We start from the raw sequence: 13,265 nt of genomic DNA, 5'->3' as shown, positions 1-13,265 counted from the left end.
GCGGCTCGCGACATTACTTGCGGCTCGTGAGTTGGCCTGGTCGCGGCTCGCGACTTTTGTCATAGCCCGTGACTTTTACGCTGTTCATTTTATTCGGTTTTGTTAGTTATGCAATAATTAGCTGCGGTTAATATGTTATATTAACTGAATGATTGGGATGAATTAATTTAATATCACATTGATTCGTAAATTGATGTTGCGGTTCATGAAGTGACATATTACTTCATGAATGATTGTATGTTTTTCTATAAATATAGAAGACATGTGTAAGTTATTTTTTACATGAGATATATATGAAATATACATGTGATTTCTGAATTTCTTATCCTCTCTATCACTTTATATAGAGAACTTGCAATCTTTAATTATATTTTCATTTTTCTTCTTCCACTTAAGTTTTCTCATGTCATTCTAATTTCCTTGTGCTAGGAATTTAGTGTAATTCTTTGTATTTCAGAACATATTTCCAGTTTATATTCTCAAGCATCGTAGTAGGGAGGAAATTATGTTTTAGAAAAGAGCATCTCGCCTAGAATTAATATCAAGTTCACATACAAAATCTTCTTGTTACTATGTTTAATATATGGTGTTCCCGATGATGAAGTTCATATTTGGTGTATGTTAAGTAAAGGTTTGAACTTGTCGTATATTTTATAACCTACTAAGTTTATGTAACTTTATTTTATATGTTTAATTAATAAAATTAAAGTCACATTTACAACAAATATTGAACATAGTACACATTATTTGTTACTCTTGTCTAAAGACTTTCTTCAGTCTTCAAGACTAGGGATAAACATACCTTAAGTTGTTTATGCTCATGCATATTAATTCAAGATTCAGTTGGATCATCATGATTAGATCGTGTTTGATTTGAATTTATTTATAAAGGGCTTTTTAATTATATTATTTATCAATAAATTTTTGCAAGAATTAAGACTAATATGGTTTTATAAGTCGACACTTCTTTTACAATACAAACTAAAATTTGCACGTGAATCATAACTCGCTAACTTTCTAATGGGTTTTGAGTTGGTATCAAATTAGATCAAAAATTAATCATAATTGAAGATATATATTATGATCCCAAGCTCAATATAATCGCTTTACTGATTTTGTTTATTAAGTTATTAATTCTTAGTTGGCTTATTACTATCCCACTCTTAGTTGGCTAAAATAAATAAATTACCCGAAGTTTCTCGAAATAAATCATTATGATGATTTGACTAAGCACATGAATGATATTGGATGATTGGATCAAGGCTAAGATAATAGACTAGTACCAATCAAGGTTTGAAACGTACTTCATTTATCTATCATAGCAATTGTTGGGAAGATTAATGAAAGTGGATAATGTATTTTATGGAAAAATGAAAAAATTGTGTAAATAAGATTGAAAAAAATTGTAAATGAGAATTAAAGAAAGAGTTTATGTCAGGGTTTACGGCTAAAAATAAAATTGAGATACATTTGATAATTGGTAGGACAAACTAAAATAAAAAAATGAGATAAATTTATTGAAACGCATTGAATAGTATTTTTTAAATTGATTATCGGGCTTATATTTATATATATATATATTTTTAAAACAATTTTGATTATTCTAAATCAATTACTTCATCTTTATGTGTGCCTCTCATTTAGCATTTATTGTTTTTTAGATAAAAATTAGTTGAATAGAAAATTATGTTGAAAAAATAAAAAAATAAAAAAATAATAAAAATAAGTAGTTAAACCTTGAAATGAAGAGAGAAAATAAAATTAAGGTGAAAATAATAAATGAAAAATCGACAGACTAAATAAAAAATAATGGAAAGTACCTTCTTTATTTGACTATCATGCTATTAAAATGTAAAACATATCATTAAGGGGGAGTTTGGGTATAGGAATATAAAATGTAATGGAAAGGAAAATGATAAAGAGGAGTAAGGGTAAGGGTATGGGTTGTAGTTATATGTTGTTTGGTATGAAAATCTAAGAAAAACACTTAATTGATCATAGAAAGGGAATTTGCTACTTGACATAAATGAATAGTAACAAAATAAGGGTATCTATTACCCTCAAGAAAGGGATTGGGTTAACCTAATATCATACCAAACAAATATGTGGAGTAATGGTAATTAAATCCCTTACTTAGTATTAAAAAGTTTATACCAAACACCTCTAAATGTGTACGAGTGTTTCCTAGATATGAGTAAAGCTAAACCAGCTACTAATAATAATCAGTGTGAAAGCAGATAATTATAGGTTGGCGTTGTGTGGTAGGGTTTGTGGACCTTTTTACTTTTATATGTGCTGAGTTTTTTGTTTTGCTTTTGTGTCATTTATTAATGAGTCACTAAAACAAAAAAAATTAAATTTTTTGACATTAAATTTAGTGATATTAATATCACTAATTTTTATTTTAATTATAATAATTATTAGTTATTATTTTAAATTTCACTATAAAATAATTTAATGGCACTTTATTTGACCTTTAGTAACATATATAATTGTTACTATAGTCTATAGTGCCACTTATGAGAAATATCACTGGATTTTATGTCGCGAAAAGCTTTAATATGATTTTTTATTATGCTATTAAAGGGTTTTATAAATGTCAATAAATCCACTATGTATATTATTAAAAATTTAAAGTTTATAACATTTAATTTAAATTATATTGTAGTGAGTTATATATCGTTTTTATAAACCAAATTAACTAAAAATTTATCTTATAGTTGGAATCTTAGGTTATGTTATTTATTCTATCATGTGTCTTTTTTTTTGGATATTCTATTATGTATCTTTAGCTTACACGATGGTTCTTTGATTAAAATCGTAGATGTAACAGAATTTTCTTCAACAAATATTCTTCTTAAAATGAGGCATGTATGAATGAGATTTAAAGTTATAATATTTTTTGTCAAGTTATTTCTGATATCAAATTAAAAAACCAATTCAAACACTTAATCAAAATCTTTACAAATTTGATGAGTTGGCTCTTTGCTAACAGTCAGTTGACATAAATAACTTGTATTATATATGTATGAAAAATATAATCAGAGGCTTCTTCTAATATAGTCATTTTATTCAATAAAATTCACGTCATTTTTCTTTTTAATTTGTCTCATTAAATTTAATCTTTTATATTTTTATCATGATTTATATTTTTTCTTTAATTCTTATCTATATCATAAAATAAAATTTTTCATCTCATTCATCTATTTTTTTAAGTATCCAAAATATATCATTTTTATACACTTATCTTATTTTATTTACCCATTGTCGCTATTTGTAGGATGCATGACAATTGACTAGCTAAAACTAGCGGTCACATTTTAATAATTTAAACCTTTAAAGGTACTTTTCAACAATTTAAAGATTAAAGCATGTGTAACTTTAATTAAAATAGGAAGTGATTATTAGAGAGCCAACTTTTAAAAGGTCACATATGTTTTTTGGAAGCTTTTAGATTTTTTGTATGAATATTTTCTTTTCCATGTGATATCAAAACTTAATTTAACCTCAAATGTTTTTTTAATTCTTTATTGTAAATTCGTAACCTTTAGCTTTAAATTGATTTGCATCATGACCTCATTCAAAAATAACATTAAATTTTCTCATTTAATTTCGTCAACCATAAAAACATTTAAATCTCCAACATTTATGCACAAAGATCACTCAAAACAATGAGAATTTTTCTAATCTGAAATTGCCATGCCACTTTTCTCTCCACCTTGTTCATGATTATTATATACTTTCTCTAGTTACTATAAATATTGACATTTAATAAGGAGTGACTATTAAAAATCAAAAGAAGTATGTTCTTTTATTTAATAAATATTATACATAAGAAGATCATATACTCACACAAATTTTAATTATCATGCGTAAGTGTTGGAGATTTGGTGTTCTAATGGTAACGAATCATTAAATAAGAAAATTTCAATGTCTTTTATGAATAAGGTTTTAGAGCAAATCAATATGTACCCTTAGGTTTACCATAAGAATAAAAAATTAGAATTTGTTTTAAAAAAACACAAATTTTTACTTGAGACCGTCTTTATAAGAGACGCGTTTCAAATGGATTGGCCTACTATTACTTAGAAAAACAACTATCAGAAAACGCGTGATGTGTAATCCTATTTGGAATTGGTGTTATAACTTATTGAAGTTGGTATTATAACATGTTAGATTTGGTATTATAACCTATTAAAGTTGGTATCTCTAAATAGGTTATAATACCAACTTTAATAGGTTATAACACCAACTTCAATAGATTATAACAGCAACTCCAATAGATTATAACAGCAACTCCAAATAGGCTCAACTGCGTGTGTCAATTTTTAGTTTTTTTTTTTAATTATTAGGCCTAGACCTGAAAAGCCGGATCTTATAAAGACGGCATCTCAGAAAATGCGATCATAAAAAAAAATGTCAAAATTACAATTAGTAGCAGCTTGTTTTGTGTCTGGAAACACATGTATATTCTTGTGAAGTCAAATGGTACATGATCATACCACCATCTTCTAACTACAACTAAGGCCTCGTTGTTATCTAATTTATTTTTAATATTTTTTTAAAAAATTATGTCTAATAGAATAAATAAAATAAATTAGCATGAAAACAGATATCATTGCAATTTTTTGTTACCCATAAGTAATAAAGGATTAGGTGAGAACCAAATTCAGAACTTTTCATGCGAAAATCAATACTTGTTAAACTGAAACATCCAGAGACAAAATCCGATTATTCTATAGCAACTTTTAAGTGTTAAAATACGTGTATTTGGTGTTTTAGATTATTTGCATTGAATCTAAATTAAAGTTTGAAATAAACTTAAATCCTTTTATACATATTTAGTAGTTTTGTTTGTCTATATTGACTTTAATTCAATTAAATAGGTCTTTATTATTTTTATTCTTTAGTTTAAGTAGTGCTATTTATAGACCGACTATATCACTATAGTAATCTTTATATATTATACACACATTTTCTTTAATTTTTCTTTTTATTTGTCTTAATCTATCGTTTGAGCTTTGTCTTGAACTAATCAATAACCCTAAACTTGAAAGCATATTATTTAGATCAAGTTTGCTAAATTTCTAGGCCAAGACATGACCTAGTGAAATTTGAATGAACCTTGGGTTAACATGATAGATCATATTTGTTTCCAGTCAATTTAGTGTTTTACTTATAATATAAAAATAAACTAAAAATTCTTAATTAACATAAACAATTATTAATTTTCATTTTAAGAAACATATTTTATTAATTTCATATATTATTTTATATTCGCTAAAAATTTAATGATAAGAATTTTTATAAAAATATATAAAAATTTCTATACATCTAAATATATTTTAACTTTAAAATATAAAAAAATCATATACAATAAATTTATTTTTTAAATTAAATATTTATCATGGAAACATGAGTATTCAACATGAAAAAATCATTTATTTATTGCATTGAAATAGGATCCTATATTAAACAAAGGAATCCACTATTCTCACACTCATTACGCATTTATTGCTCTCCCCTTCCTTCTTCCTCCCTTTTCTTCCATTGATCATGGACACTCAAGACCCTAACCTGCCACCAAAAACAACCCCAATGACCCGTCTAAACGCCTACGTCGCAACTACCCGTATTGGTAAACGGTTCAAACTCACTCAACGTAAAACTACCTTCACAACCGAGCTACGGGCCGGAACCGCCACTTTCCTTACTATGGCTTACATCTTAGCCGTCAACGCTTCCATCTTATCTGATTCCGGCGGCCCATGCTCTGTTTCGGATTGTATTCCACTCTGCTCCGACCCGAATTTCCCTACTTCAAACTGTTCGGGTCCTAACCGCCATATCATACTCCCCGACGAGTCGTGTAAGTTTGACCCGGTTAACCCGGGTTACACTTCTTGCTTAGCGACGATCCGAAAAGATTTGATCATAGCTACAATAGTTTCCTCATTAATAGGATGTTTTGTTATGGGTATCTTCGCGAATTTACCCTTCGCATTAGCCCCGGGAATGGGGGCTAACGCTTATTTTGCCTATAATGTAGTTGGTTTTCATGGGTCCGGAAATATTTCTTACGAAACTGCCCTTACTGCTGTTTTTGTAGAAGGATTGATATTCTTCATAATTTCTGCTATTGGAATTCGAGCGAAGTTTGCTAAATTTGTACCAAAACCCGTAAGAATGTCATCCGGGGCAGGAATCGGGCTATTCCTAGCATTCATCGGGCTACAAAATAGTCAAGGAATCGGGTTGATTGGCTACAGTGGGTCAACTCTGTTATCACTCGGTGGATGTCCGAGTTCATCCCGAGTCTCACTCGCTCCAATTCAAACTTTCCAAAACGGCACCGTTTCAATCATACCAGGAGGAAAATTTTCCGACGCCATTTACTGCCTTAATAATCGTATGGAGAGTCCAACATTATGGTTAGGAATAGTTGGGTTTGTTATAATTGCATATTGCTTAGTGAAAAACATCAAAGGATCAATGATATACGGCATCGTTTTTGTCACCGCCGTTTCATGGTTTCGAAACACCAAAGTTACGGCGTTTCCCGACACCGACGCCGGAAACGCTGCGTACCGGTACTTCCAAAATGTAATTGATATTCACACCATTAAAAAGACGGCGGGGGCACTTAGTTTCAAGGGAGTTACTAAAAGGCACTTTTGGATAGCATTAGTGACATTTTTTTACGTCGATATTTTGGATACAACAGGGACGCTTTCATCAATGGCTCGATTCGCCGGTTTTATGGATCAAACCGGCGAATTTGAAGGCCAATACGCGGCGTTTATGAGCGACGCTTTTTCAATCATTATTGGGTCGCTTTTGGGAACGTCACCTGTAACGGTGTTTTTAGAATCGTCAACTGGTATACGTGAAGGAGGAAGAACAGGATTAGCGGCGTTAACGGCAGGTTGTTATTTTTTCCTGGCGTTTTTCTTTACGCCTTTACTAGCGTCGATTCCAGCATGGGCTGTCGGACCACCGTTGATTTTAGTTGGGGTTTTGATGATGAAATCAGTGGTTGATATTAATTGGGATGATACGAGAGAAGCAATTCCTGCTTTTGTGACATTTATTTTGACACCTTTTACTTATTCCATTGCTTATGGGTTAATTGGAGGAATTGGGACATATATTGTGTTAAATCTTTGGGATTGGATTAGGGATTTTTTAATCAAATTTGGATTAGTTGAAGGAAAACAACCAAACTATGGTGAAAATGAGATTAATGGGGTAATTAGTAATGGTAATCATGATGGTATTAAAGTTGATGAAAGCATCAAACCTCTTGAAGTATAGTAATTGCTAATCTTGTTTTTTTTATAATTAGAATACGATTGTTTTTTAATTTTTTGTTTAGATTTATATTACATTATTTGTTAGTGTAATACTGTTTTTTTTTTTTAAAGTGGGTAAAGGGAATTAAGGGAATTGATGATGAATTAGATTCATATTGATGTACAAATTTTTTGTTATAAAGTAAAGCCAAGGAACTTTCCTAATGGTATATTCTCTTTTAGCTTGTTTTTCTTTATTCCATTCAGTTCCTTGATTCACTTGACTATGATGATTATGTGGTTTATTTTTCTTCTATTTATCTTTTCTTTAATTTGGTGTGTGGATAATGAGAGAGCATATATATATATATATATATATATATATATATATATATATATATATATATACTCCCTCCTATTCACCTTAGGAGTCCTATTTGACCTTTTACGAATTTTAAGGGGAGTCAAAAGTGGGACCTTAAAGGTAGAAAAGAGAGTGGTATTATGAATTTTTAATGTAAGGGAGGAAAATTAGTATAGGTAATGGAGGGTATAATTGAAAATAGGATAAAGCTACTAAGGGCATAAAAGTCAAAAACCCGTTTGTATACGATTAGTAACGTCTCCATCAATCTCTCCATTACTCTGAATCACCGATCCCAAATATTTGAACTTGGACGTACATGCAACAACTGCTCCCCCTATGGTCATCTCTGGCTCCCCTATCGATTCTGTCCCACTGAAATTGAATCGCAAGTATTCTGTTTTCATACGGCTTATGCGCAACCCCTTACCCTCCAAGGCTTCTCTCCACTCTTCTAATTTACTATTAACCTCCTCCTTTGTTTATGCGACCAAAACTATATCATCGGTGAAAATCATGCACCATGGTATGGTCTCTCAGATGGATTTAGAGATTTCCTCCATAATAACCGTAAAAATGAAAGGACTTAGTGCTGATCCCTGATGTAGTCCCACTTTAATTGGGAAAGACTCTATCATACCCACCAGAGTATGTACGTTAGTCGACACTCTGTCATACATGTCCTGTATTACCTCAATGTACCTTCGTGAAATACCTCTATTCTTGAGGCTATCCCATACGATGCTTCGCGGTATGCTATCGTATGCTTTCTCCAGATCAATGAACACCAAATGCAAATCCTTCTTTCGCTCCCTATACTTTTCCATCAGTCTCCTCAAAAGATGAATTGCCTCGGTGGTTTATCTTTTCGGCATGAATTCGAATTGGTTCTCTTTAATTACTGTCTCTCGTCTAATTCTTTTCTCAATCACTCTTTCCCACAACTTCATAGTGTGGCTTAGAAGTTTGATCCCTCTATAGTTCCTGCATACTTGTGCATCACCCTTGTTTTTGAAAAGTGGGATAAGTGTGCTAACCCTCCATTCTTCTGGCATTACGAGCCCTCAAGATGGCATTAAAGAGGTTAGTGAGCCAATGAATTCCCTCCTCTCCTAAACCTCTCCACATCTCAATCGGAATGTCATTAGGTTCAACTGCCCTTGATCCCCCCATTTTTTTGAGAGCTTCTTCTACTTCTGCCATGGTAATACCAATAATCGACTCATGATCTTGTGTTCTTTGGATGTCCGAAGTTTGTCGAATTTCCTCCTTTGGACCCCTAGTCTCATTGAGCATCTGAGAAAAATATTAATGCCATCTCATTTTGATGTCCTCTTGTTTAAGCAGTACTCGCCACCCTCATCATTAATGAACTTCACTGTTCCTAAGTCCTTCCTCTGCCTAGATCTTGCTTTTGCCAACTTAAAAATATAATTCTCCCCCTCTTTGGTATCAAGCTTTTGATAAAAGGCTTCAAACGCACAATCTTTAGCTCTGCTACTGCTTTTTTTGCCGCTCGTTTTGCTTTTTTATACCTCTCCTTCTTATGTGTCCTATCCTTATCCTCATTGCAAGCCATGAGCTCCTTGAATCTCCTATTTTTGTCCATTATCTTCTTTTTTACTTCTTTGTTCCTCTACCATGACTCTTTGTACACATTTGGTTTTCTCGGTTGACACCCCTAATGTCTCCTTTGCCACCTTTCGAATGGGCCATGGTCACCCACATTTGATTTGCATCGTCTGATATACTTGGGTAGCCCGACGTCTTGCTCTTGCTTAACAAGGTTGCGACCATATCCCCTTTAAGTCTACCCCATATGATCGTTTGCTCGACCTTTATCTTCTTTTCGACAATCTTTCTCTTCATATGGAACACTAATACTAATAACCTATGTTGGGTGGGCATCTCTGTACCCAACACGACCTTACAGTCCAGACACGAGCTCCGATCATCCTTCCGTACTAAACGGTAGTCAATTTGAGTTGCATGCCCACCACTCTTGTACGTAATCAAGTGCTCATCCTTCTTTCTAAAGATCAAGTTTGCTATAACTAACTCCTTTGCTAACGCAAACTCAAAGAAGATCTCTCCATTCTCGTTCCTTACACCATAACCAAAACCGCCATGAACTGAGTTATAGTTATTTGCCTTCTTACCTATGTGTCCATTGAAGTCTCCACCTATAAAAAATTTTTTCATCGGCAGGGATGGTATTTATAAGGTCCCCTAAGTTATCCCAAAACTCACGTTTGACTTCATCATCTAGCCCAACTTGCAGCCCATACGCACTAATGATTGATATGACCTCCTCTCCCATTACTATTCTGACTAGCATAATTCTATCATTGCACCTCCCAACTTCTACCACTTGCTTTAGGATATCATTAGCTACAAGAATATCGACTCTACTTCGCTTTTCATCCAAACCTGCATACCATAGCTTATAACCCTTTAAAACGCTTACTTTTTGCCCCTTCCATCTAGTTCTTAAACGCAAGCCACTTTAATCTTGTATTTAAAAAGTTCAGTCGCCAACTCTAGCGACTTGGCTTGTAGGGTGCCTATGTTCCAAGTCTCCACTCTTAATTCAAAATCCTACTTACGTTGCCCCCTTTGCCCCTCTCTCTGGACCTGACCTTAGGTTACAATTAATCTGCCTTAACTCTATACTCGACTATCCGTGGACCAGACCAGATGTTAAAGAACGGTGACGCCGTTAACTCAAACAAAAACAAGCCAAGACCCCACAAAAATTAAAACAGAGACGCACGCTAAAAAGATACTAACAACAAAATAATTAAGTACTTAATTGAAAACAATAAAATAACAAGTACCAATATAGAACTAAGGATCAATAAAACAACTAGTATAAAAAATCATCAAAATTCCGAAGCAAAACAAACACAAAGCAAATTATAAAACTAAGGATCAAGCGGGGATGGATCTCTACAAAGTATGCACCAATACAATACCTACGATGTTAGGGTTAACAAGAGAGAGAAAAGGAGAGATAGAACCTGGAGGGTAGTGGCCAGAAGCTGACAATTGAGGGTCTTCGGTTGGTTTTGTCCGCGACTGGAGTGTTGCTAATCGACTTTGTCGTCGGCTACCGGTGGTTTAAGTTGGTGATGTTGACCCGAAGAAGTGACGTCTGCCTTCTGTAGTGGCAGGACTGTCTGCAAAGGGAAGGGGAAGGGTGCTAGAGAGCTGTTAGGGGGAGGAAGATAGCCGTTGTGTTAAGAAAATTATACAGAGCTATAATGATAATATACTTTAAAAAATGTTATATGTTATTTTCCAGCTCTTTTATTAATATTTATGATATAAATTTATACTTTAAAAAATATCATATGTTATTTTCCAGCTCTTTTATTAATATTTATGATATAATTTTATACTTTAAAAAACATCATATGTTATTTTTCAGCTCTTTTATTAATATTTATGATATAAACTTATACTTTAAAAAATATCATATGTTATTTTCCAGCTCTTTTATTAATATTTATGATATAATTTTATACTTTAAAAAACATCATATGTTATTTTTCAGCTCTTTTATTAATATTTATGATATAAACTTATACTTTAAAAAATATCATATGTTATTTTCCAGCTCTTTTATTAATATTTATGATATAATTTTATACTTTAAAAAACATCATATGTTATTTTTCAGCTTTTTTATTAATATTTATGATATAAATTTATACTTTAAAAAATATCATATGTTATTTTCCAGCTCTTTTATTAATATTTATGATATAAATTTATTTATATCGTTTTAGAAATAAAAATTTTTAGTTGATTAGTTTTATAAAAATATTTAAATCATTTAGTTTATAAAAATAGTGAATTCACGATATGTAATAATTTAAATTAATGATTTAATTAATATTACTCAATCTAAATAATTATTATTCAATTTATTTTGTTTATAAAAATGGTAAGTTATGCGGTTTAGTAAATTTTTAGGTGGGCTAAAAATAACAGATTGATTAATTTTATTTGGCATGTAAGTCAATAAAAACCAATAAAAAGTTTCCATTTAGTAAGGCTCTATAGGGTGACACGTGGAACTTTCCAGTCTTTTTATTAAATTGTATGATGTTTGGACCCTTAGTGCTAGATTAAGACTTTAGTTGAGTTCCTTTCAAAAAAAAAAAAAAGACTTTAGTTGAGTTGATTTTTGATATAGCATCAGAATCAAAATGATAAAACTTAAAAGGGTTATGACGTGTGAGGAGGATATATATTGCATTTACACTTCTAGTCCAAATTGATCTTGTGTGAGAGGGCATAATAAAGTATATAACATAGTAATATTGAAGCCTCTATCATACATTTAAATTTTAACTTAATTTAATTTTTCATCTCATCGTACACATTTATCTCATTTTTTCTATCAAATGTGCTGCTCTATTTTATTTGCTTATCTCATTTTTCCCAAATGAAAATTTTACAAGATTTTTTCATCATGAATCTTTTTATTTGAGGAAATATTTTTTGACCAACATAACGTCAATTGTCTAAAATATTTTACTAAAAACACACACATATATATATATATATATATATATATATATGGGAGGGATCCATTAAGAAGGGGTTGAAAATGAGAAGGGTAAGAAGGACTCTACACCCTTGATTTCATTAAAATAAAAAAATCTATGATCACGATTGAATCAAAAACTCATAATTGTAAAAGTAATTATGTTGCACAGAAAGGTAACTATGAAATAATTTTTAAAATGTTCTTAATTTATAACATAGTATCTTTTTTTGTATATATATAGTAACCAAACAAAATCAAATAAAAATTCTTCTCACTCTTCTCATTTTAAAATTCTTTTTATTTGATCATATATATATATATATTCATCATTTTTAACAATCAATGATTACATTATAAAATCTTTCAATACCATACGGCTCTTATTAGTTTTTTGTCCTTTGTTTCAAATGAGAAAAATAAATAAGGTCAGATATAATATTTTTACGGAATTTACTTACTTTTTATTGATTTTCACCTTGAATTGTATTTAAGGGAAGGGAAGGAGTATATGTGGAGTGTGTGGCTTTTCTTCCTAACACAATATCTTGACATTTATTATTACATGTTGTACATCGTACATGAAATAATGGATGATCTCGAATTTTTATCGTGTGGGAAGTGGTCGTCTAATTATTGTATATTTGTATGTATATAATTGGCATTTGAATAGGTGTGGAACCATACATATCATGTGAAAACAATCAATTTGGTTCCTCCTTCAACATGTCTATTTATTTATAATAAATATGCAAGTCCTCTATTAAAAAAATTTTGAATAATTAATCTAATTAGTGTTTGGGAATAAGTATTTCATTTTAAATTATGGATTTCAATTATGAAATTATAAATAAAGAATTTAATAATGACAAGGTTTGAGTAGTCATTCTTAAATTCTCAAATTTAACAACTTTAAAAATAATAGTAGAATTTGATCAAAATCTAAATTTAAAAATTTTTAATTTGTCAAACAATAAATTTGAGCAATTTCAAATTTCCAAGTGAAATCATCATTTCAAAACATGACATAAATTTATTTCTAATTCTTCAATAC

The 13,265-nt window shown here is 30.8% G+C and overlaps 1 protein-coding gene across 1 annotated transcript; it reads left to right on the top strand.

The window, feature by feature from the left end:
• The first annotated feature begins 2,026 nt into the window (after window positions 1-2,026).
• LOC130803807 (adenine/guanine permease AZG1-like) lies at window positions 2,027-7,612 on the top strand. The gene is made up of 3 exons (XM_057668009.1): window positions 2,027-2,076; window positions 2,793-2,871; window positions 5,482-7,612. Exons 1-3 carry the CDS (start codon window positions 2,027-2,029, stop codon window positions 7,312-7,314), a joined length of 1,962 nt encoding a protein of 653 aa, XP_057523992.1. The 3' UTR covers window positions 7,315-7,612.
• The last annotated feature ends 5,653 nt before the right edge of the window (window positions 7,613-13,265 follow it).

This window comes from Amaranthus tricolor, chromosome 17 (genome assembly GCF_026212465.1).
Source record: "Amaranthus tricolor cultivar Red isolate AtriRed21 chromosome 17, ASM2621246v1, whole genome shotgun sequence".
In the NCBI taxonomy this organism is placed as follows: Eukaryota; Viridiplantae; Streptophyta; class Magnoliopsida; order Caryophyllales; family Amaranthaceae; genus Amaranthus; species Amaranthus tricolor.
This window is presented reverse-complemented; position numbering and strand designations above follow the sequence as displayed.

What these genes read in the sequence shown, in the direction of transcription:
- LOC130803807 (XM_057668009.1), top strand. Translation starts at nt 2,027, where the DNA reads ATGAATAGTAACAAAATAAGGGTATCTATTACCCTCAAGAAAGGGATT. An exon ending in ACCCTCAAGAAAGGGATTGG is followed by an intron (nt 2,077 to 2,792) that starts GTTAACCTAATA and finishes ATGTATCTTTAG; the next exon opens with CTTACACGATGGTTCTTTGA. An exon ending in TTCTTCTTAAAATGAGGCAT is followed by an intron (nt 2,872 to 5,481) that starts GTATGAATGAGA and finishes TATTAAACAAAG; the next exon opens with GAATCCACTATTCTCACACT.